The following is a 27,139-nucleotide window of genomic DNA, read 5'->3' as shown; positions in this document are numbered from 1 at the left end:
ATTAATAATGACTTAATATTATCAATTTAGAAAATGGTAATGTTAATTTTTGTTTAGTTTTGGAAAACGATAAAAAAATGCATGATTCTTTGATAAATAGAATATTCCAAAGAACAGCATTTATTTGAAATCTTTTGTAACATTATATATGTCTGTCACTTTTGATCAATTTGATGGGTCCTTGCTGAATATAGTATTAATTTATTTTTTTGAATGGTCATGAATCATGGTTTCCACAAAAATATTAAGCAGCGCAACTGTTTTCAACATTGATAATAATCAGAAATGTTTCTTGAGCATCAAATCATCATATCAGAATGATTTCTGAAGGATCATGTGACACTGAAGACTGGAGTAATGATGCTGAGAATTCAGCTTTGATCACTGGAATAAATATTTTTAAAATATATTACAACTGAAAGCAGTTATCTCAAATTGTAACAGAATTTGACAATATTACAGTTTTGATATATTGGTTTATATTGGTGACATAGAGACTTATTTCAAAATCATTTAAAAAATCGTAATTATTCCAAACTTTTGACCAGTAGTGTATATCATGATTGATTAAACTGCATCTGGTTTATTTTCAGAAGCCTCATGGTGACTCCGAGTGATCGGACAATAATAAAGTTTAATCACATGGAGAAAGACCCTTAGTCACAGAGGTCACAGTCACAGTAACTCCTCACTCTCTTGTTCTGTTTCTATCTCCTCTCATCATCTCACAGACTCCTTTTCTCTTCTTCCGACACATGCCCTTTAGCTCAAAGGCTTTCTATTCCCGTCCCTCTGGTCATGTGAGTGTGGGGGGTCAGGGCTTGTGGTCGGGTTTACAGGGCCGCTGCTGACCCATTACACAGCAGATGGCCCTCTCTCTGCATGCTGGGATAGCGTAGGGCCGACTCACTGTCCTGGAAAGACCCTCACAGTGAAGGTAGATGTCTCTCTCACACACAAACACACACTTCTTCTCACCTCCTACACACACTCACTACCTTCAGGCAGTATAGTCTGTTGTGTGGATTTGGATTTGGTTTCAGAACATTAACTTCATCATGACTTCAGAAGAGTGACACAGACGTGTGTGTGTGGGATCCTATACAGGTAGAGTCTGATGCTGTTTAGTGTTTTTGGTGTGTTTGGGACAGTTTTAATATGAAAGCATGCTGGAACAGTTTGGATTGTTGTTCTTATTGGATTGATGTTTTGATATGACGGTTTGGTGTGTAATGATATTATGTACTAAGCTGTAAATTGTCGCTGTCAGGCAGAAACCTTGTAATTGTATATTCATGTTTCATGCAAGTGTTTGACCATATACAACGCCACAATATCAACTTTGACAACACAGCGTTTAGTTTTTTAAAAATACAGTGTCATTTCATTTCTGGAAAAGTAGCGGTTTTGGAGAAAATATAAAAATGAATGCATTTAATGTTTAAAGTTCAGTCACATTTACCATTGTTTGGTGAAATTTTGAGAGCGAAATCCAGTAATTTCAGTTGGAATCTGGAATAACCTGGAATTTTGCATAAGGGCGGAAGATTTCCCCTCACAGATTTCCTTTTACATGTACATGTGAATTCACAGTGTTGACCAACAGAAAGCTGCCTGGTATAAAATTTACTTTTTTGTAGTCACTTAAATTTTCATAAAATTTTACTAATGCCTTTACAATGATTAAATGCTTGATAACTGACTGTACGATTCTGTAAATGCCTTAAATAGTGTGTTGTGTTATTGGTTAAACAGTTTAAGCAAAACCCAGTCAGCACATGTAGTTTTTTTCCCCCAGTTTTGCTGTGTATACACACACATTTACTGCTGTTCTGATGGCTTATTCTCATTGGATAAAAACGTAAAGTGTTAAAAATGTAAAATGTAACGTTGTCTTCTTGTGTTGTGGGTATTTTATGAGCTGCCAGTTAGGTTGCTTTACACACTTTATTTCTTCTGTGGAACGCAAAACAAGATATTTTGAGAAATGTCTTATTTTTGTCCATACAGTGGAAGTCAATGGTAACCAAAACTATTTAGTTACCAATATTCTTTAAAATGCGTTCCACAGAAAAAAAAAAAAATGTCATACATCAGTTTGGAACAACTTGAGGGTGAGTGAATGATGACAGCATTTTCATTTTTGGGTGAACTATCCCTCCAAGTCTTTTTTTAAGGGTCAATCTGGTGGCATATTTGAGTGGGTTGTTGTTATATGTGTCAGATGACATCATACTCAAAGATGAAAAAATAATAACTTCTTTTAGACCTTAAATGACTCCTTTCCAGTATGTGAAGAAAAGGCTTAAAATCAGACAAAAATAATAAACTGCATAACAGGTGCACTTCAGGTTTTGACCTTTTGGTTTTGAACTGAACAGGTGTTTTGTTGTGTTTTTGTAGATGTTTCTCTGTAGCGTGTAATTCCTGAAACAGTACAACGCCTCAGACTGTGCTCTAAAGCAATCTCAGTGCTTCCTCTGTGTTCTGTCATCTGTTATTCTCAAGCCTCAGATCCTTTGTTGTAACTCTTGGTGAGAGAAGATCAGAGCAGTGCAGGACAGGCAAAGAGCCAGATCCCCTATCTTACCCACGATTCCATGCTCTTGTCTCCGGGCCGTGTGCCTGGTCGTCTCCAAATGACAGTTCTGGCTCTGAAAGCCCATTCGACCTCACATTGAGGGAAGAGGTTTCACTACATTTTCCAAAAACACACTGTGGGAATACTTGCATGTGTGCATGTTTGTCTGAACATAACCGGTGACGAATCCCGCAAGATGAGTGATTGATGCTGCAGGTTTACCATGTGCGTGAGTGTGTGTTGAGTTTGAACCATGGTAAGTCATTGTGAGTTGAAGGTTTCCTGGCTCACACCTGCACGCTCCTGTTGAAGTTAAAGTACAGCTCTCCTCAGCTGTTACGAGTGAAGAGTCACACAGAATCATGTTCTTATTTGTGCCGTCTTCTCTATAGTCTAAGGCTACGTTTACACGTGGCCGGTTATTTTCATAAACGGACATTTCACCCTCTCCATTTTCATTTCCATGCTCGTTTACACAAACCCGTGTATATGCCATCAAGAGCATGCCAAACCTGTAGGTGGCAGTGTAACGAGAAGCTCAAGCCCATGTTAGCCAATCAGAATCCCGAAAATATAGGTCGCACCTTTGACGCAGTGCAAGTTCTGTCGCATACTGTGACGTCGACTGCCTAAAACAGAGTTTTCCAAAATCTACACTCTGGCCGGAGTTTTTAGAAAGAATCGTTTTCAAAGGCGAATTCTCCGTTTGCGTGTAAACGAGGGGCACAACCGAAGGGAAATGTCTCAAAATAACCATGTACGTGTAAACGGGGCCTAAATAGGACTTCCTCATTTGAACCGTGAATATAAGAGGTAGTGCACTCCCAAATGAAAATACTGTGAGTGTGTATGACTCTTTTGTTCTGTGGCTTTAGAAGACTTTATAAATAACGCATGAGTTGTAGTGCAATTCAGTTGTTTTTGGAGCTTGACTGCTTCAGTTCCCATCCACTTTTAATGAATGGAAAATATCCTGACTACATCACCCATGTGTCCTCTCTCTAGGTCTGACTGGGTGGAGATCGTGGAGCCGCGCACGAGGGAGCGCATGTATGTCAACCTGCTGACCGGCGAGTGCGGGTGGGAACCGCTGCCCGGCGCCCCTGTCCGTCAGTCGGACGGCAACCAGTGGTGGGAGCTTTTCGACAGCAATAACAATCGGTTCTACTACTACAACTGTACGAGCCAGCAGACGGTCTGGCACAGGCCTCAAAACTGCGACATAGTGCCTCTAGCGCAACTCCAAGCCATGAAGAGGAGCTCTGAGGTCGAGATGAGGGGTCAAGAGAGGATCCCTAGAGGACCGGCGGATGGCAAACGGACCCCCGTGCCTGGACTGGTTTCATCCACACAGTCCTCCTCACTGGAAAAGGAGAGTGGGAGGGAGACGCCATCGTCCAAGGGCAAAGAGGACAGTTTGGAGAGAAGCAACCAGGGAAATAGGTGAGCAATTAAACTTGGACTTCTCATGGTGACAATTAAAGGAGTAGTTCACCCCGAAAGCAAAATATCTGTCATTCAATCACCCTCATGTCATTCCAAACCTGCATGACTTTTTCATCTGTGGTCCCATGTTGTTTTGGATTGACTTCCATTGTATGGACAAAAAATCATTGTTCAACATACTGTATCTTCTTTTGTATTCTGCAGAAGAAAGTCATGCAGGTTTGGCGACGTCAAACCCTTGAGCTCCGCTCTCTGTGACACACATTTTCATGGCTGGGTTTAATGGGATTTCTTATTTCCAGGAATGGTGATTTAATCTGTCTCTTTGTTGGGGCCACAATCTCAGCATCTTGACTCATCGTGGTCTGGTTAGCACATTAGTTCTGCACAGGCTGCTGTTCTTGCTCCTGACACTTTCACACTAGAGCTTTTGGTGTGGACCAGAGTCCATTTCACACTCTTCGGGTGGTTCGTTTGGTTGTTGTGGAATCTGTTCTCAGGGCACCAGAGAACGACACTAGACCTCTTGAAAACTTAAACCCCAAGTGTCTGCGGTATTAATGTTAAATACCGGCTAAAACTGCCTTTACACTCATTTAGACTAGAGTTGCTAGTATCCTGCTAGTATAGAGTTGCCAGTATACACACAAAGGCTTTGTCAACATGACTGTCTATTGTAGCTTCCTTAAAACAAGCTACTCATTCAGGCAACCCACCAACTAGTCTATTTTGAAAATAAGTAACTTAGTTTACCTTACATTTCCAGTTCTGCCCTGCAAGAAGAACTCTATCACCTGCCCTCCCTCTCTCACTGATACACACAGTTATAGAAGCTGTTGTGTCTATATTTGGCTGGAAGGAGCTGAAAAGGAGCGTTTGATAATTAAAAAGAGACCAGTTTTAACACTTAAACACAAACATTGTGTCTTTATTGACACGGGACGTCATTCATTACCCTCCCCCTCATTCATTTTTTAAACTTAGACATCAACCTACTCAGTGTTCCTCAATCTATTCATTATAAACAATTTAACAAGAAAAAAATGTAATTCTCAAATAATGTCGGTTTCTAATACGTTTTTTTCGTAAAAACTGTACAGGGTCACTAGTGACCCAAGGTATGTAATAGTGCAAGTATATTTTTTTCTTGATGGTGTGTCTGGAGAAGACGCTGTCAGCGATCAAAATATTGATTTTGAAGACGTTGAAAACAGTAGTTTGGGGAATATGGTGGAGATGATGAATATGAGCCAGATGCTTAAATGTATTGGGGATTGTAAAACACATCTGCTCAAATTAAACCCTTCCAAGTTCCAAAAGGTAACAAAATATGCTTTATTTTATTAAAATATCAGGGGAGTTTTATACTATTGTGGCAGTGACAGATCCATCCGTGTTAGATATAGAGCCGGGTTATATGAATTCCTTTTGTAATGCATATCTGAACCCAGTAGTGCATGAATTGTTCTTGGACAGCTACAAGCATTTGCATTCACTTAATTGTGCAGATCATCAGCATATCAGACATTCTGTTTCATTGGAAACCAAGAGCCTCACTGTATGACTTAATGCTGGAAAAGCTCTCATCTGGTCTAACACGCATATGATGTCACACTTTTGTCTCTCTGGGTCAGCCTCAGTCTTTTTGCTGGTAAAAATAACATGCTGGGTCTGTTCTCCTAATATTTTCTTCATTTTGGAATCTTGAAGCTGTTTTGGCACAGATACACTTTTCATTTGGTAGTGCGCCAGCTACTGAGAACACTGTGTATGAGAGCGAGAAAGAGAAAGGTGCCTAGCAGACTCCTCTAACAAAATCAGCCTTAAATGGTCACACGCTTTTCCTTGTTAACACACACCCGTAACACACCCTGGAATGCGCTTTCTTTGCGCCCTTAAACTGCTGTGTTAATACCTGTTTGCTAATTGTATAGATTCATGGGTGGCTCACAATCACACACACACAAACACACACACGCACACACACTCACACACACACGTCTACCCTTTTAAACTTCTGACCTAATGGTTTTTTCAGCAGCTGATTTTAGGACGCACAGTTGTTTCTTTTTTAGGTTAACTACACAATTCTCATCCAGTGTTGTTATTGATAACTAAAACTAAAGTGATTAAAAATAGCTTCTGCTACTAAAGCTGAAATATGATGAATAACTAAAACTTAAATTAGATATGTTGCTTTGCCAACTAAATTAAATCAGTTTAAGTTGACATACTAAAATTACTAAAACTTAAATACATTAAAGCTAAATAGAAATATTTTAAGAAAACAAAAATAAAAGCAAATAACAAAAAAAATTACATTTTTTGAAAATATAAAAATAAACCCTGATTCAAAATATGAATAAATACTATAATGGTATATTAATAATGCTAAAATAACATGATTTTAATTTCTCAAGCATATATTTCTTGCATATTTTCTCATTATTAGTGTCAGGTTTATCATTGCTAACTAAAACTATCAGCATAAAAATAATTTGCTTTGCAAATTATACAATTTAAATGAACACTGGGTTCACTGAAAACATGAAAGTAAAAACCAATTCAAAATATTGATAAGCACTAATAGTCAACCTGAGTGATAGTGAAGTAACACTGAGTCACACGCACTAGTTCTCAGGAAAGCACATTAGCAGCTCACACTCAATTAAAGTAGGGCAAGTGTTCCAGCCTGTACATATTTTTGGTGTGTGTGTGTGTGTGGTGCAGCAGCTAGAGGACGTCCAGCACAAGCTGCCGTAGCCCAGTAACACTGAGCTGTTTTTGGGTACAGTCACACCGCACGTCCCTGAGGTCATGGAGGAAACCTGGATCTCTATACTTATACATGTTGCGTGTCCTGTGGAGGTCAGAGAGGGTAAGATGTCCACTCTTCAGGGGTTCTTGGGCTGTGTTTTAAAACCTGGAGAACTGCCTGCGTGGATAGCAGCCTTTGGGCATCATTAGGCACGTTCTAAATGTTGAAATGTTTCAAACAAACGTTTGATTTAATTTGAAACATGCATATGATGTCCAAAATGCTGTCTAGGTAGACAAATGTTTTGGTTCTTAAACACAGCCTTTGGTTAGAGTCATAGTTGGAGTTATGGAAATTTGAAATTTAAGCTGCTAGTGCACCCGTCTGACCGTATGAGCTGGAATATGGGGGTAGAGATGTGTGTGCATGTGTTTATCCTCTTTCTAATCGGGCATTGGCATTGTGAGGGCTCTTCCCCCTCTCCTTTAACATATGGGCCATCTCTCTGGCTTAGTCAATGTGTGTGAGTTGATTTTTTGCCAGAGATGGACAAAGAGCCCTCGTTTTGGCTCCGTACACACACTACAAATATGTATTAGTGTTCCAGAGTTTGTGACTTTTGTGTTCTCTGTTATGTGGGTAAGTAGAGCCATACTGTCATTTGTAATATGAGTAACAAAACTGTAATATATAATGTATTTTTGTTATTCTTTTCATAGACTATATGACTGGTTGGTTGACTGTAATGCTATAGTGTCTTTTGTTGTTGTTACATTTTATATTTGATGATCACTAGCTTGTGATGTTTTGAATGCTGATCTCCACCATGCTTCTTAACTAGCGTAACCAGCAGGAGTAGGTTGATTAGCTTGTGGTAAACAGCTGCACATTCTGATTCACTAGCTTGACCAGTGAACCTACTGAGCTGCCTACCTAGACAGCATTTCTAGCATTTCTAGGCATTATTCACTAGGTTTTGAAACACAGCTATCTTTGCATATTCCAATTTAGATTTCACAAGACTATTTCAGATTTTTGCAGACCAAAACAATTGAATTTTCTGTGGTAATTCACAAATATTTGCAGTGATATTTGCGGCATATTTGTGTTGTTTTGCAGTGAAAACCCACCAATAATCATTACTAATTACATATTATTTATGTAAGTAGTAATTAGTACATTTACATGTACATTTATTTGTGCATATTTACTGAAATCCATGCATTCATTCTTAAAGGGCTAATAAATTGTTGCCATCCATTTCATTAATATTTATAATAATAAAAGAATTCACTGACTGCTTTGGACTGAATCACTTATGAATCTTTAATATGTATCAATTTACAGTATATTTAGGCTAATTCATACACTGAAGACTATACTATTTTATTTTTACATTTAAGTATTACATTTCTGTAGTATTTCTTACTACATATGTTAAATAAACCTGTACCTGAAAAACTTAGTTTATTAAATTTGTATATTTTTCTATTTGTCCTATTGTTTGTAATTTGCTTCTTTGTTCCTATTTTTTATTAGCCTGACGTCGTCATACTCAGATTCTAGTCAGAATATGAGTCTGATACTGCTCCATTGGGCTGTGATTAAGGGGCGTGTTTCAACCAAACCAGGTTGAAACTCAATTGGATAGTCCTACAACCAATCAGAGCAATGGAGAAACCACAATGACCACAGGGTTTTCTTAGCGACCATAGGGGCCAGCTGATAAATTAAACTTTTGCCGAATCCCGGTAGGAAGGAAGGCAAAAACATCTTTCCGATCAACAAATGCCTTGATCGCGGTTCTCTGTTCCTCTTTTAAAATTAATGCACTGTCGATATCTTCTATAACAGACGCAGTGGCGGCATCTTTGTCATAAACGAATTAAACCCAAGCGCTCTTTGGTGACGTGGATGATTATGTAACTGTTGATCATCTGTCCATCATCGTATAAAGCCCGCCCTGACAATTTGATTGGTCCGAACAGCTCTGGTTCAAGCATAGTTGCTCTACAACGGATCAAGTCCAGACCGAACTTCCCGACCTCAAATGTTGTGGGTGGAGCTAAGTTCGTCTGGCATCCAGGCTAATTTTTAATATCAAAAATAAAATAAAATTGCCTGCCTTGCTTCATTACAGAAGACTGCCAGTCGTGTGTGTAATGATTGTAGTCTGCTTAATGGCATTTGTTTTATAAAATTAGGTTGACTAAAAGATTAAAATAAAAATAAAAATCTTCAAGATATATTAAACGGTCTACCGCAGTCAAATAAAAAAAGTAACACAAAACCGTAAACTAGAATCAAATCTATAATATGGAATCAAAATTTGATTTAAAATCAGGTTTGAGAATTGATTTTTAATCGAATCGTGAGGTTCCAAAAAACTCCCACCCCTATAAATGGTGGAGTCCTGATGCCCAAATTCTCCACATGGCCGTTCAATCCCTGCTCGTTTTACGATGGAATACAATGCAATGAGTGATCAAGTTGTTTGGGCTTAGAATTATGGATTTTGATTTGCTAATATTGCTTTTATTTTTTGTGGAAATAAGACAAAAACGCAAAGTGTCGCCAATAATGTGACAGTTAGTAGATTTGCATTTATTCTTGAAATTTGTGTGTAATGTATTGAGTGTTAGAGATTAGTCTCAGGATGGGGTCCTGTGACTCAACTGTCTCTTTCACTCCCTCTTTTGTTCCTCCCTTCCCTCTCGCCCGTTTACTCTTTTGGTTCTTGCTGTGAGGTTTCTCTGGTGAAGAGGATTGAGGTGGGCAGCAGTAATCGGTCTCATACATTCTTGCATCATGTCCTCCTGTAGAAGGCAGAAATCCCTTCAGATTAGAGCTGAGAACAAAGGGTGGGTTTAACCCCTCATCCCCCTTTACCAGCCTCATCCCAGCAGAGAAAGACATGCACCCGAGGATCTCAGTTAAAGGGATGGTTCGGAGTAATTTCAACGTAGGGGCCTTTGCACCATGACCTCAAGCCAAACACCCCAGGCCCCCCCAGAAGCTTTTTTGGCCTTGGTCGAACATTATTAAAGTTGGAGCTTATTTAGAGAAATCAGCCGAATGGCTTAGTGCAGGTGCTAATGGATCCAAAGTTGAAAAAAAGCGATGCATAGGGAAGGCAGAAAGCGATGCATAGGGATGTGGTGTAACGTGCATTTTTTTATTATTTTTTCCTAAGTGTTGATAACTTAGCGTTAACTAATAATTGTTGCAAACTGGTTCTACCAACAAAATATTAGTGCGTTCCTGTAACTGGGCGTCGTTACACTAAATCCTTATGCATCACTTTCTGCCAGGACTTTTACGTGCTTTTCCCAAATCACTGAAGTGACCTCAACATCTGGGTTAGCAGTAGCATGAGCCGTCAGGCAAGTGTTATTTAAATAAACTCCTGATGTACTTACAAACTTTCCAATGCCTCGTTTTATGAGTACAGAACCTATTTGTACTACCGTATAAGTTTGGTACCAACTGAGCATTATTAGTGGGGTAATTTACGAGATACATCATCGGATCCATTAGCGCCTGCACTAAGCCATTCGGCTGATATCTCTAAATATCAGTTAATATTTTATTTAAAAAAAAATGTTTTTAAAAAAAAGGCTATTAAAAGTTAATAGTTTGATTTAACTATTAATAAATCATTGTTGTCAGCTGAAATAAAGCATACTAGTGAGTGAAATTGGCAAACTGTCTAAGCGTTTTCGATTTTATACCGTAAGCAAAGATATTGTGGTAGTTAGAGGTCGACCAGTTGATCGGTTTTTCTGATTAATCTGCAGTTTCGGCACCAATAACCGATTTTCTGAAACAATCGGTTATCGGCAAAAATCCATATCGATAGTTTTTCTGGTTGCATCCGTTGCTGGAGTGTCTGAGAAGGGTCCGCCGTCATTATACAGGACTCACCAAATCGCCCAGCCCTACTTCAGAATAATGTAGTACACAGGTCAGATGGGCCACTTTTATAGCACTTTTACTAGTTGCATCAATGTTTCTTCACAATTTTCTACTCAACAGGAAAATAACAGCATATTGGTTTGGAACGGCGTGTGATAATGAAAAGTTGTCATGAGTAGCAAGGGGAGTCTGTGTGTGTCTGTTTTCATTGAATGTGTTTGAAGAACAGCATGACATCTGGTTTAATCTGTGGAGATCATCTCATGACAGACCACCTCATGTTGTTTTTGTTATTGTTTTTATTTCTATCCCTGGATCCATCATCCTGCGTGCGGGTGCTTTAATTGGACGTGTCCCTCTCAGATCTCACGCATTATCTTTTCCTCTGTGGGGGCGACGTTATATCTGACATGCAGATATTTCAGTGGCACGTGGTCTTTAGAGAAAAGGATCTGGTAAATTGTGTACTTTCACATGTGCCTTCACGTGCCTGAAACTTTTCATGAGTGTCGTTCGCTAAGACAGCATAACTTTCACTGGTGCTCATATCACAGGTTGGGGTTTGAACAAATTTGGCTGTATTTATACTGCAGGTCTTGATGCCCAATTCTAATTCATTTTTGATGACCAGCTTACATCTTATTTTAAAAGTGACCCATATCTGATATCTGTATTTACACTATCCACTTGGAGAGCCAATCATAGGTAGATGTACTGACCTGGAAAAGCTTAGGCCGAAAAGGAAGTAAAAACGGCGCGATTTTCAATGTACGCAGACGAAATGATAATACAAGCTTTTGCTTTCCCCACAATCTTTAAAGGTCAGCAAAACATCTGGTTGACCCTTCGTCCTCACCTGAGAAAAGAGTCGTGTGATCGCGGTTGGTGTCCACCTGAGTTGACGTCATTCGCCACCTTCGCTTTTTCAATTATGTATGACTCCTATTCCAGGGGAATAAAATGCACTTATCTGATTCATATCAGACTTATTTCCACATATGAATGAGGCCTAAAACCGATCTCTTTTTTTCCTGCATATACATTAGTGGGTCATATCTGATCTTTGCCACATGAGAGGAAAAAAATCGGGTCACTTGAACCATGTAATGTTAATGCGGCCATAGAGACGCATAATATAGAGATCAATTATCATAAAGAGATATTAACTCGCAATTTCCTTTTTATTTTTCATTCGGTGACAGAAACAAACTTACATAGAGCAGGACCAAACTAGAAACAGCAGAGCGAAGTTTTGACCAAACCTAGACTGCCGTTGTGCTACTTACATACACTCACACACAGACACGCAGTACTCAGAGAGGTATTCATATGCTTCCTGACCCAGAGGAGGAGACTTCCACCCCGTCCCCGTGAACACAGAAACGCTCTGTTCAGGTTCAAAACCAGCTTCACCAAATGCATAGCAGGCTTTTAGGTGGGATGACTGGTAATTACAGGAATACAGGTTAAGAAATGAAGGGAGGGATGGAATAAACAACTAAGTAGAATATCTTCTGCTTCTACTAAAATGAAGTTTAGTAACATCAAGTAGACACTAGTACTATTTACCCAGGTGTGTGTGTGTGTGTGTGTGTGTGTGTGTGTGTGTGTGTGTGTGTGTGTGTGTGTGTGTGTGTGTGTGTGTGTGTGTGTGTGTGTGTGTGTGTGTGTGTGTGTGTGTGTGTGTGTGTGTGTGTGTGTGTGTGTGTGTGTGTGTGTGTGTGTGTGTGTGTGTGTGTGTGTGTGTGTGTGTGTGATTATAGGGCTGCAAGAGATAAAGGAAGAATCATAGACAGAGCGCGAGGGCGAGTGCTCAACTCAAGGGCCACCCAACGGGACACACACCCATGCTTTTTTCCCTTGAAAAGTCTCTTATGCCCGTCAAGGCATGCATTTATTAAAAAAAAAAAAAAAAACGTAATATTGTGAAATATTATTACAATTTAAAATAACCATTGTCTAAAATTTTCTGTAATTTATTCTCGTCACTGTAAAGCTGAATTTTCGGCATCATTACTCCAGTCTTCAGTGTCACATGATCCTTCAGTGGTGTTCTGGATTCCTGCTTTGAAACACACATTATTTATTACTTTTATTTTTTGCGACTCTAGAAGAGCAGCAGATTACACGTTCACAGTATCATTGTAAATTAAGTCCCTATTCAAATATTACTACTTTCACGAGTACATAAGTAGCTATGAAACTAATGGCCTACTAAAAACATTCAAATCACTGTGATGTTCATGGCGTTTGTACATTTTATATTAGAAACCAATTGATCGAATTGAACATAAATAGTCATTGTGTTTCCACATGTTTGTAGGTCTTGAGGAACATTAGGAGGGGCATTGAGTTCATAGAAGCCCTCTCACTCAGGACCCACGTGTTTTAGCGGTCTGTGTTTATGCCCGTCTAAATACTTGCCATATTTTCCTCTTCAGTGGCACGTAGCCATGAGAAATACACGTCGTCTTCACTATGGTACCTCTTCCCTGAGAGACAGAAATGAAGGGAGACATTACATTACCCCATTTCATTTGCTGATCATGTGTGTGAGGTTTTGTTTTGAGTGTTTTTTATTGTATGATGGGGTCGCTCCGCACGTAGCTCTCACATTCACAAAGGGCTGCGCCAGACTTTAGTCACATTCACACTCTAATCTGTTTGTCCTGTCACATCACTCCTGGCCTCATACAGAGAAAGTAGGGCATTATCAGGAGAGCTCTGCTGTATCACTGTCACACAGGCACAATGACTCACTTCCCGTCAGGAATTTGCTGATCCTAAATTTACATTAGTAGTATTATTACTGCATGTGCAAAAAATGCCTTGTTTACACAGACAACAACGTTATTTCTGGAGGTCATCAAGTAGTTATATTGTTATTATTATTTCGATAAATCAAATAGATGCTGGCCGGGATGCTTAAAGCAATGTTTTGATAGTGGCGGTGACTTTTTGGAGAAATCAAGCGACTAATCAACATATGAATGGTTTACTTGTAGTTGTCTCTGCATGTTAAGATGGTATATGAAAACATTTAACAAACAATTTAACATTTTAACAGACTATACACTTAACCTTGGAACATTTGATGAATTTGGCTCCTCCTCACTAAGTAAACATGAACACGATTGAGTTGATATATTGAGTAAACTAGCTGAATGAGTGTAATTTAAGCTTTCATTTCATCCCATGAAATTAAAATGAAAATATTAGCTTTTAGCTTTGAGGTCTTCTGTATGCTAGTGTGCTCTTAAAAGTTGACAATTTACTTTTAGCAGATATATGCTTGTAACATTACAGTCTTTCTCTTTATTGAAAATGGACCAAAACTATGATGACTCATGTTCTGTCGGGAGTATAGAAATCTATATGTTTTAAGCACTTTTTGACAGCCATTTTGCTCTGTCACAAAAGTTTTTGTGGCAGCTCATGCTAGTTCACACTTAAAATCGCAGCTATTAGCTTGCTGGTTTTCCGTAAGCTAAGAACCGAAAGCCTTACGATAACAAGCTTGTTTTTGTTCCTCAACTATTTCATCCATCTCACGGTTCAGAGAAACTCTTCTCCTCATCTCGCCCTGTCACCGTTTCTGCCACGCTAATTAAAACGCCCTGACTGCTAACCCAATTTGACTCTCCATGACCAAATTGAGTTAGCTCACATTTCAAACGGATCTTAACTCTGTTTTTCTCTTCCTGCAAATTCAGCGGCTTCAAACATATTTTTCCTCTCAGAAGTTGTTGACGCAGCGACGGAGATGACAGAGAGCTCAGTGTATGAAACTAAACACTGCGGCTGCCAAATCGATTCTCCCGCAGACGCGCGTTGATCCGTGAGCCAAGTGTTATGGAGTGTGTTTGTCAAATGTAGTGAGCGGCCTGGGATGGATAAGGGTGTGTGAGTGCTGCCATATGGAATGTGGAGTATTTTGAGCTCGTGTTCCCCACATCAGGTCAATAAGGTCGGCCTGGAGGTCAGCGGTCAAAAGCTTTGACCTTGTGAAGTGAGATGAAGAAAGGATAGTGATATGCCCTTCGTGTTCAGCCACACACACACACACACTCACTCTCTATCATTCTCATGTTTATAGCAGTAATTCAGTATTTTAGTTCTTTGCAAACGTGCACACACTTTCACAAACAAGTGCATGCATAATTTTATATACTTTATGTTCACAGCATTCCAAAACCAGTGAATGCCGAAGTCTCTTCGGATTCCATGCTTGACTTTCCCATGACAAATCCCTTTAGGACAACCCACCCCGTCTCTCTCTCTCTCTCTCTCTCTCTCTCTCTCTCTCTCTCTCTCTCTCTCTCTCTCTCTCTCTCTCTCTCTCTCTCTCTCTCTCTCTCTCTCTCTCTCTCTCTCTCTCTGTCTGGCTGGCTCTTTCTCATTCTCCTTCCCAATGGATCTATTTTTTTTCTGTGGTAAATTAAGTGTTTGTGTGCAGTTTGTTTGTTTGGGAATTGTGTGTTTCTGTGGTTCTGTGTGTGTCATGCTCACAGTCGGAAATTCAGTTACACAATGACAACTTTGATTTTCACCAGATTTCACCACAACACAGCGGTATCTAAACCACTTACCGTAATATATCTATTTATATAACAGTTAGTTCCAGTCAATATTGGGCAAGCTAGTCTTCAAAATATCTTATGTTCCATAGAAGAATGAATGTGTGCACTTAGTAATGGTAAGTAAATTATGACAGAATTAAAATTTTGGGGTGAAATTGGCAGTATAGTTTTTAATATATAACTATTTGATGATATATTGTGTTTTCTTGCACAAAGACAATGAGCGTTTTTGAAAGAGTGAACTTGTTTAGTTAATGCAACTAAAACCTTGAATGTGTTAATTCAATTAGCTACTTTTAAAATGCATATTCCACTATTAAAAAACCAACTTAAAAAACGGTTGCACTTTATTTTACAGTACATGTACATACAGTGTACGTACCTAAGAAAGTACTGGGTAATATAAGGTTACTACATGGGTTAAGGGTAGGGGTATATTCAGGGTTAGTACCTAGTTATTACCCAGTTACTGTAATTATTGTAATAAGTACAAGGGAACAGAACTGTAAAATAAAGTGCTACCTAAAAAACGAATAAAAAATTGAAAAAGTATAATAAAAAATCATATAATAATCTAATATAATAATAATATAATATAATATAATAATATAATATTCGACACTGGGACTTAGATAAGCGTGTCATTTTTAATTTATCTTCATTTACATGAGCCATACGAATGAAGCAATTCAGTAGAAACCGGTTCAATGGAAGTTACTAATGTCACGTTAAAAAAAGAACCGATTTGGAAGAAATTTACTGGAATGAATTGTAATTTGCAGAACTACATCTGTACCTCAGATGTCGGCAGTTAAACTGCTATTTAGTCATGTAGTATTTTTTACAGCATTCTAATAAAAAAACACATAAATTGCGATATTGTTTAATTATCTGTCATAACACTAACATATTTACCGTCCGAATATGTAAACATTTACTTACAGTCAGCTTACATGCTGACTGGATTTAAGATGGCTTCAGTTGTTGTATGCATGAACATGAAGTAGAAAGTAAGAACTGTATACGTGGGCCGGTGGTTTTAATGCAGATGTGATATTTTTTGAGAAGGTAGGAAGAGGAGATGTTGGAACCCTATGAAACACACTGCATGTTGTTTATCAATAAGAGCAAAACAGGATTGTCGTGAGAGGGAGAGATGTAGTTTGAAGAACAAAGGCACATATGACTGTCTTGCCCCCTCACATCCGCCCACTGAGTATCTCTGTGTGTTTGTTCATTAGCCTCTGAGCTCCACTGAGAGGTTAAACTCACATTTATCTGACTCCATGTTGGCTGTATTCATATTCTCAGAAGAGACATTTATCTCATAATCATAAGCAATGCTATCTATACAAAAGTTGCCATTACTTCTCTTCACTAAAAAAAATAGATGGATGGATAGGTAGATATATGGATGGATGGATGGATGGATGGATGGATGGATGGGTTGATAGGTGGATGGATGGATAGGTAGATAGGTAGGTGGATGATGGATAGATAGATAGGTAGGTGGATGGATGGATAGGTGGATAGGTGGATGGATGGGTAGATATGTGAATGGATGGATGGATGGATGGATAGGTAGAAAGATGGATGGATGGATGGATGGATGGATATGTGAATGGATAGGTAGATATGTGGATGGATGGATGGATGGATGGATGGATGGATGGATGGATGGATATGTGAATGGATGGATGGATGGATATGTGAATGGATAGGTAGATATGTGGATGGATAGGTAGATATGTGGATGGATAGGTGGATGAATAGGTAGATATGTGGATGGATGGATGGATGGATGGATGGTAGAAGGGTGGGTGGATGGATGGATGGATGGATGGATGGATGGATGGATGGATGGATGGATGGATGGATGGATGGATGGATGGATGGTAGATGGGTGGATGGATGGATGGGTAGATGGGTAGATGGATGGATGGATGGATGGGTAGATGGATGGATGGATGGATGGATGGATAGGTAGATGGATGGATGGATAGGTGGATGAATAGGTAGATATGTGGATGGATGGATGGATGGATGGATGGGTAGATAGATGGGTGGATGGATAGGTAGATGGATGGATGGATAGGTGGATGAATAGGTAGATATGTGGATGGATGGATGGATGGATGGATGGATGGATGGATGGATGGATGGATGGATGGATGGGTAGATAGGTGGATGGATGGGTAGATAGGTGGATGGATGGATGGATGGGTGGGTAGATGGATGGATGGGTGGGTAGATGGATGGATGGGTAGATGGATGGATGGGTAGATAGATAGGTGGATGGATAGATGGATGGATGGAACAAAAAGCATCCTGCTTTAACTGCCATTTAAAAGTAGCCATGTATTCTAACTAAATACCATTTTTGCAAGCAATATTTATTTATGTATTTAGATTTTTTTGTTCCTGTTTCCTGCATTGAGTTGTAATATAGTGATCGGTCACATGACATTTACATCTCAGATGATTGGCTGAAAAAATAAATCGGTTCATATACTCCCAGGGGTCCTGCACCAGCTGAAAAAGTACCATTGAGATGAACAGGAATACTATAGATCTTCAGGTATATTAGACCTTATTAGTATTCAAGAGGGAAAGAGCAGCGCGTGCTTTGGTTTGAGTTTCCTCCATCACTATAACACAGCACACACATTACTCTCTCGGTTCCGCTCAGTGTGAACGCTGCGCTGGTATTTCCTGTTTATGCTGTTGGAGAAACGCCCTTTGAACTTCTCCAACATGCACTCCCTCAGGACACCCCCGTTCTGCACTCCGGCCCCCTGTCCAACTCCAGCCTCTCTCAGCATCCCTTTGTGTTCACTGCAAATAACACAATCAGCATGGTCTGCACTCGCCAAGATGTTGGGAGTCTTTTTGTGGTTGGGTTTGTGAATGGGGGTGTGTGTGTGAGAACCTCAACACCTGGCCATCACAGACGCATTCACCAGTCTGAAGATAAATGAGCTGATGCAGTAATCACAGATTATGTCACGACTACATGCTGAAAACTATGCCTCTCAGCTTATGTAAATAAGCAGAAACTATCAGAGAGTGCTGAGAACATATTAGATTCCCTTTTTACACCTGATAAGAGCACATTAAAAGAGCATGGGGGCAATGCAAGGAACTGAGGTATGTTTTTGGTTTAATAAAAAAAGTTATCAGAGGGAAATAATAGCATTATTAAATGGCTACCAGCATTTAAAAATAATGTTTTCACTCTAAAACAATTTTCCATTTCGTTTTTCTAAAATTTATTATATTTTTAGATTTTTGTTTTCCTGATCACATTTGTAGTGTAACATTTAAGTATCCAGATATGGATGTCAATAAGTTATGTTTTTATTTGATGGAAATTAATACTTTTAATTGATCAAACGTTACGGTAAAGATTTTTATATTGATGCAAAAGATTTCTACTTTCTATTCATCAAAGAATCCTGAAATATCTTGGAATCTTGTGAAATAAATGCATCACGGTTTCCACAAAAATATGAAGCAGCACAACTGTTTTCAACATTGATAATAATAAGAAATGTTTAATCGAATCGGCATATTCACGTGACACTGAAGACTGGAGTAATGATGCTGAAAATTCAGCTGACAACAGAATAAATTGCATTTGAAATATATTCAAATAGAAAACATCTATTTTAAATTGTAATAATATTGTACAATATTACTGTTAAAAAAATTGTCAGGGCATACAATCCCACTGTAACATAACTTTATCCTAATATTTATACCAAGAAATTAACTGAGACTGAACAGAATGATGTGTTTTGTTCTTTGTGTTGAGATTATTTACAAGCCTGCGACATTGTATTTACTCGACGCCGTGAATAGATTGTTGACATTTGGCCATGAGACTAGACACAATGAGTGGGAAAGACCACAGTGGACAGAGAAACTGAGAGAAGTTTGGGCTGTGAGCAGCGTAGAAAGATTCTGATCAAGAGGTAGACAGCCACTTGAAGAAAACAAAGAGTGTGTTTTTATAAATGAGCTCAGAGTAGACAAGAACTTGAGGAATGGAGTGTATTGAAGTGTTTCTTTAGTTAATACAGGCCTCTCGGGGAGCTGAAGATGTATTGTTACACACACCGGGAGTCTGATCTGATCGAGTCAGGCGGGTTGAGAATGGTCCAGGGGAGTGGCGATCCAAGTTTATGTGTGTAAGTGTGTGTGTTACTATGGCAAGACTCGCATTACTGCTACTGTAACCCAGAGGAGGGCCGCCTTCCTCCTCCCTCCCTCCCTCTCTCCCTCTCTCCTTGTCCTTCTCACCCTCCCTTCCTCCTTTCCTCCCTCGCTCTCTCTTGCTGTCCCTCTCCGTACCACTCCATAATTAAACGATCACAGGATGATGGTAAGAATTTGAGCCGAAGTTGATAACCTGCAGGACTGCGGAAAGAGCTTGATTAGCTAAGAATAGGCGTTTAGAGCAGCGGGCACTTGCTTCTTCTCCTCGATTTGGCTGTTTTTTTCCCTGCGTTTCCAGCTGAGGGAGGTGTCCTCTACAATTCTCAGTCACCCCAAGCACCCTTACAGATTGCCGTGCCACCTTTCGGTATGCCAGGGGTAAGTTTGTTTGCTGACTGCATGCTCAAACATACGCTATGCATCTCTGTCTCAGGTGAGTTTAGATACTCGTGCAACAGGTGTATCTTGAATGATGCAGTCAATTGTATTGAGAATATATTTTTGCTCATATTTGGATATAAATGGCTGATTTGTTTCTTGTAATGTTGTAATGTTAAAGTTGTCGACCTTAGTGTGAACAAGGTACACGAGGCTGTGTGTTACTGCACGTTATATAAAGTGGTTAGAAGTTCTTAAACTGGTCCGATTGAGTTGTTTATTGTTTCAGTTGTGGTGTGTGTGATTGGTCACCGAGGTCTGAGTGAAATGTACTTGTGCGTAGATGCCGTATTGTTTTGATGGACTTGTGGTGGGAAGGAAACTGCAAGTCTGGCAGAGTTCAGATTAGCATGTACACACAGAGTAACACTATAATCTGGATTAGTGGTCTGAAGGTGGTTTACGCCATTAATCAGCACAGACAAAGATCAGCTAATGTTGGTTTTTACATTCTTTTGTGTTTGCGTGCAGTATGTTAATAGTTGCGTATTGTGGTGTGTGTGTGCGCGTGTGCAATCACACGTTGGTTGCAGGAGTTCACAGTGGCGTTCTACAGGCTGCTTTGGAATTCCAAGGGTTTGTCTGCATTTGCAGGAACATGTGCGTTTGACATCCGTTTTTGCTTGTGCAAAGAAACATGAGCAGTTTGTGTGTTTAAAACATACACAAACACAAACTGTATACGTACAACTAATTTGCGTACAATGTACTTTTATGCAAGTATACACCAAATGTAAGCTTCAAAGTGTACGAGTGCGTGTTTGTGTGTGTGTCTTGCATGCAGAAATTGTGTTACAGGGGTTCAGCATGTATAGGTAAGAGATAAGGGAATGTAATTGTGTTACATGATTAGGTAACAACGCTCTGGTAATGTTGTTGTAACGTTTTGATAGCGTCACTATATAAGTCCATAGTGGATTCCTGTTTTTCAACTCTGCTGGAACACACTGTCTGTTCAACCTTTCCTGTTGTGTTTCTCATACACACACCACTGCGGTGGCCTGGATAGTGTGTGTGTGTGTGTGTGTGTCTGCCTGTGCATTGTTTGTGCTTTGATTGAAATCGTTATAAGCAGCTCTCTGATACTGAAGCAAACTCCTCGAACTAATAAATATTAATATTGTTAATGCTTAACATTTCTTTATTGAAGGCTAAACACATTGCTTAATTGGCTTTGTTTTGTGTTTGCATGTATGAGATATTCTTTAAAAGAAAATGAGGAAATAGTACTATGCCAGCCTTGGCATCGCAACCACATATTCTTCTCTATTAGATATGGATAGATTTACAGAGAGTTTCATGTTTAGCTCTCAAATACCCACAGGATATTGCCAGATATTATGCTCCATAGCAAGCATACTAGTAACATGATAAATGTTTATAACTTCAACATATTACAAATGAATTGAATTGTAAAATTGGATTTATTTGGTTTATTCACATTCAAATGTTTTGATAAGTATGTTTCAATTGTATTTGCACAACTTTTCCAAATATCTGTTTGTGCCATATATTTTATTCATAGAGTTGTTAGCAGGATCTTAACGTCAAACTCTATTGGAATCAATTGCAAGTTGAGTCTCCCTTGTATTTCATGTGAAGAGAACTATTTTTGTGTCCTGGAGTTGCTACCTATGTAGAGCAGTTTTGTAATTGAGAACTTGGACTGAGATCAGGTTTTGACTCAAACTGTACCCTCTTCTGGTCTTGGTCTTGACTCAAGACTCGAATGAGCTGGTCTTGACTACAACATTGATGTAGACTATTCCAAATCAGTCACTAACAAGGTTCCATTTCAGTTAGAATGCTGTATTTAAAGGCAGCTCTAGGAAGTAGAGAACAACACAGTATGTGTTGACCGTAACCTCTTTTTATGTGTTTCAGGGACTCCGCTCAAAGATGGCAGCCTGCTCCTGGATCCAAGGCTGCCATGTTGGTGAAAGTTAACAGCATTGGAAGAAACCAGTCTCTGGGACCAGCTACTGCCCACCACCTTCTCCATCATAACCCCACCAACACTAGCACTTCACCCAGACCAGGTTACACAGCGCAACTTGACATAACTGGTTTGTTCAACAAAATGGCCGTGCCTGGAGACTCCAAGCAGGGTTACCACCTCAAAAAGGGGGATGCCAACTTCTGTCTGGTTTTGCCCACTTCTAGCTCTTCCTCTTGCTCGGCGCACCAGCGCTCTGGTGCAGGTACACCCCGTCCCTCTTCCCCTCAATATGGAGCTTTACCCTCAGCACCCATCTATGATGAACCTCCACCCATTGATCCCCCAATTTACGATGAACCCCCAGTGGAAATGGAAGTAGAAGGTGCGCACCACTTACGCAGAGGTCCCTACTCCGCCAGTCACAGCCTGTCGAGAGGAACCCAGCCTCCTAAACTCCTCCAGTTCCCCCATTCCAAACAAGTCTGCAGCTCCTCAGCTAGTGAGTACAGTCCGGCCGGCCGGGAGTGCATCAAACACATGGTAAATGTGGATGCAGCTGTATCCAAGCACCAGCCCCAGATGTCTAATCCCATCGAGGGTCCTTCAAATCCAGCCAGCCCTCAAATCCAGCCCCAGTCTCCAGTCTCTGCACAGATTAAGAAAGAAATCTCTCTAGAGAAGAAGCAATCATGGAGGCTGTTGGAGCCTCGCCATAGTCGTCAAAGCAGCCTGGCCTCTCAGGAGTACCCAGGCCCTGTTGCCGTCACTTACCAGGATTCTGGCTACTCCACTGGACCATCCCCAAGTCTGCGAAGGAAAAACCGTCGGCGTGCAGCTCTGGGTGCTGGGTCTGGTCGGCCCGGGTCGGTGGGCAGCAGTAGTGAGTTAAACGCATTGAATGAGAAGCTGATGGCAGAAATGAGGGCGGTGGTGAACCGTTCTAACACACTTCATGGCAGCAAGGCCAGTCTGGACACTGAGATGGGATCGGAGGCTTCTGGGAGTACCGCCCGCTCACCAGTCAGTTCATTGAAGATGGGTGCAAGAGGGTGTGGATCAAGGGAGGATGTGACATCAAGTAACCGATCACTGTACAAGGGCGGGGGCAACAACCATGGTGACGTGCTGCTGTCGCCACTGGTGACAGATGGGCTCGGAAGCCGGCAAAAGAGGACGTACGAGAAAGTGGATTCGCTGGAGAAGAGCGTAACATCACAGACCAGCTTGTCCTCTCCAGAACCGCCTAGGTCTCCCTCACAGGTATAAACACTTTTTGCAGCTGTCCACTTGCTTGAGTGTCTAAGTCTGGAAATGTTGTTATGGTTGGTCCAGTGAGGTAATCTGGCTGATTCCCTTTTCCTGTATTTCTTTTTCTTTTAATTACCCTTCTCTCTTTCATTACTCCTCACATTTGAGGGTCCGACTGTGTCTTATGGAGTGGAAAAGCAAAAAAACACTTCCCATCCGGTTGCTGTAGATACTATGCAGGAGATGGCGAGGGTTTCCTGAGCTGAAGAGGGTGTGAATGTTACATTCTAAGGAGATTTACTTTGTGTGTGTGTGTGTGTGTGTGTGTGTGTGTGTGTGTGTGTGTGTGTGTGTGTGTGTTTGTGTGCGTGTGTTGTGCTTAGATTAAGAGGACTGTACAAAGGCCAATGGTTGTTTTTCTCAAGAAACAGATTAAGGGGAAAATGTGAGATTATGAGACAGGTGAGTTTAGCATGCAAAGGATTGATGACGGAGAGATGCAGGAGTGGCAAAAGTAAAAGAATTTAAGTGTAAGTGTGTGTGTGTGGGGTTTTTTTGTGTTTTTTTGTGTTTTTTTTGGGGTATGTACATATGGGAATCGGGTAGCAAGTAGGTCAGTGCAGAGCTTGAGAACCAAATTACTTTTTCAGGCCGTGTTCATGCATGACTGTATGAAGAGTGTGTTTTTTTGTGGATAGCGGATATTAGTTATAATAAAGGCAGATAACTTACTTCAGCAGAGTAAATACACAGTGAAACAATACTGCAACTACTGACACTGCAGACAGTGGAACTCATGTAATCTGTTTCATGAATCATACAGTTAAAGTCAAGCAAGAACTCTTACTAGCAAGCAACAGTCCAAGGACTTGAGCAACTGTATCGCTGTCATTATGTACAGGCCGTCGGTATGAAACAGAAGTTGCAATAGTCTTTTCTTACCTATTGTAACGTATATTCGAGTGAAACGGCTTCTCGAAGAATTTTTTTTTGGGCAGGACCTAATTTTGTCCATGGGGAACTAATTGGATCGTTGGATTGTTGTTTGCTATTGCTGTGAACTCATGTGATTGACAGGTTGTCCCACCCTCACGTCAGTAAACACGTCATCAGAGAAGAGAAGAGATGTCATTGCAAGAGGGAGGGGAAGTTATTTTGATTAAAGCTTACAGGGGTATTTATTAAAAAAAAATGTGCATGGCTAAATCATTTATGATAAATACTGCTGCAATATTCCATAAGAATAAGAATTGTCCATTTTGATTTCATGGTAACTTTAAGAAGGCAGCCGTCTATGTATGGATTGGACTGCAGTGCATCTCAGCAGGGTTTGAAATAAAGATCAAGTGTTTTGGATCCAGGCTCTGGATTCGGTAGCATTAGTGTGTGTGTTAATGCTGTTCATGAAGTCATTCCCACAGAAGTGCTGGAAATACTGGAACGTAAATTACCCTTTAGTCTGTGCTCCACCAGAAACAACCTGTCTGTTTTAAAACATAACAGAAATGCAAGCGCTGGTGCTATTTGCAGAATAATTGAGAAAGGAAAACAGAGACCAGGCTAGTCCCCTCATTCAATTAGCCAGGTGTTGTGGTCGTACAAGACAGTCGGCTCTTACAGCTCATTGTGATTTGGCACATTTAGGTAATGTGTTTCGATGTGTGTGCTGACAGTTCCATTTGTCATTAGTGTAGTGCTCCACATGTGGTTCGGCTTCTCCTGGGGAGCATGAGTTGGTGGAGTTAATATTATGGATCTTAATACACTAAGAGAGGTTTGTCATCAATCAAATGATCATAAACGATTAAAATAATCACACCAGTGCAACTTAATCAAAATTACCGTTTTCTTAAACATTATGCAGGTATGCCTATGTTAGTCTTTGTGAATGGATAATGATAATTTCATCCCTACAGTATTCAGCCTCCTCTATATGTCTGCTGGCACTTCATCTATTTTCTTGCCTTAACGTGCCTCATTAACTTCATCAATCTCTTTGTCTCTCTCTCATACTCTCACATCTGATTAAAATACAAAAATAAATGCAAAGGCAGAGTTGTGAGGTTGGAAACATTGACTCAGTGATTTGGTTCAAAGCAAGCTTATTACATCTTAATGGAGGTAGAACCACACTTATGTCCAGATGCACGGAGAAACACTTCATTCTTACAATTTAATATGACCACATTGTTAAATCTGTATCACTTAGGGCATAGTGTCACATTGACGTAATGCCAGGGGGCGCCAAGGCAGGAAAGGAAACCCTTATGTTACGGGAGTATATCGCAAATGTAACGTGCTGGATATGCATGCCACTGCATACAGATGACATCATGCTCATAACCTGTCATCTCTCATTGACTCTTTTTGTTACCATAATAATGTCAGCATGATTGTGTCCAGTTGTATCGCATGGTTTGGCTGCCACTGTTGAAATACTAAAGAAACAAATATCTCAAATAAAATGTTGATGTTTTTATCGATTTTTTACTGCCTTTGGCAGTCATCCTGGACTTATACTGTGTCCTAACCAGTCACAACAGAACAAGTGCCGTAAAACTGCAGCGCAATGTGATACGATCACATTCACAAGCTTTCGCAAGTCAGCCATGATCAATTTATTTAGTATCCCATTATCGGTTGGATATCAGTTATCACGATTTATTGAGCCCTGTCTCAAATGGCACCCTACACACTTGCGGTCTTCCTTCGAGTCCACACTTTTTCCTTTTCCAAAATCCTTTACACTTGGATGTACTCAATATGAAAGAAAAGATATGTCGCTACTTCCATTTCATCATGCCTTTAAAGATATTTTCAATAGTGTGTTTCATTTATATATGCACAAACATTTTGAAATGAGAGAAAAATACTTAGTGGTTAAGTTGGACAGGGTTTTTTGGAGCATTAATGAGTTAGGAGAGAGGGAGAAATCAAGAGAGAGAAGAGGGGAGGCAGTAATGTTTGATGTTGGGATGTGATTTCCATATTGGGTCACCTATTTAGGGAGCGAGCGTAATCCATGACAAAAAGCGTTTCCAGGTTTCTGCAGGGAGAGTGAGTAAGCCAATCGGCTGCAGCCTACGCAACACATGCACTCAGATTCAAGTTCCTGCGGCAGTCGTGATGATGCAAATAAGTGCCAGAACAGCTGCATCCGTGCTGATATCTTTTTGTTTCTCAATCCCTTATTTTTGTCTCCAGACAGGAACACTGGAAACCAAAACTCAGCAGGACGTCTTGCCCCAGGATGACCACGACAGAGAGGGTCGTGGAACTGCCCACCTCACCTATAAAAACAACAACAACAATCCCCCTCCTCCTCATGCCAGCACGGGTTCGGGTTACCAGTACCCGTACACCACCCTCTGTAAACCTACAGCCGACGCCAACATGGAGGACTGGGCCAGCAAGAACCTGAACCAGCACACGCAAGGCCTGTTTCGCCGGCGCGTCTCCATCGCTAATATGCTGTCGTGGAACCGAGGCTCCATTAAGAAACCCATGCTGATCACCAGCGACCGCACTGTCAAGAAGGAAGCCTGCGAGATGTTCAAGCTGGTCCAGGCCTACATGGGCGACAGGCCGGTCAGATTGGACAAACGCCACGTGGCTCTTCAGGTGGTCACGAAGTGCTGGGGGATGCAAGGGTTGAGGGACGAGCTGTACGTGCAGCTGGTGCGACAGACCACCGATAACTTGAGTTTGAGGAGCTTGGAGGCAGGCTGGGAGTTGATGGCCATCAGCTTAGCGTTCTTCTCGCCTTCGCCCAAATTTAGACGCTATTTGGAAGGGTACATCCAACGACACCTTGAGCCCAGTAACGATAAGAAGAGTAAGTTTCAAATATTTAGTTTTTAGATAAATGCCACTTTTGATATTTTGTATCTAATGTAATGAAATTCATACATTTGTAAGTGTGGCTTAAGTGTCCAAATACTTATTTGGACATACTTTTTGGGGCCAGTGTATGTCTTGGATAGTCCAGTGTTTTTGTTTGTAGGACAAGGAAAGGA

The 27,139-nt window shown here is 40.4% G+C and overlaps 1 protein-coding gene across 3 annotated transcripts in view; it reads left to right on the top strand.

The window, feature by feature from the left end:
- arhgap46b (Rho GTPase activating protein 46b) overlaps window positions 1–27,139 on the top strand; it is a 66,815-nt gene that overhangs the window by 26,226 nt on the left and 13,450 nt on the right. The window contains exons 2-4 of one of the 3 annotated variants that reach the window (XM_084098791.1): window positions 3,587–4,024; window positions 21,821–23,135; window positions 26,328–26,958. In XM_084098791.1, the coding sequence (XP_083954917.1) occupies window positions 3,587–4,024; window positions 21,821–23,135; window positions 26,328–26,958 (2,384 nt within the window). Of the gene's footprint in view, window positions 1–3,586; window positions 4,025–6,723; window positions 6,906–19,500; window positions 19,877–21,820; window positions 23,136–26,327; window positions 26,959–27,139 lie in introns of those variants that run through there. The other 2 variants (XM_084098793.1, XM_084098792.1) reach the window with 2 other exon arrangements.

The sequence above is a fragment of the Abramis brama genome, assembly GCF_963993115.1.
Source record: "Abramis brama genome assembly, chromosome: 22".
NCBI lineage: Eukaryota > Metazoa > Chordata > Actinopteri > Cypriniformes > Leuciscidae > Abramis > Abramis brama.
The sequence above is the reverse complement of the archived record's forward strand: the minus strand, read 5'-3'. Positions and strand labels throughout refer to the sequence as shown.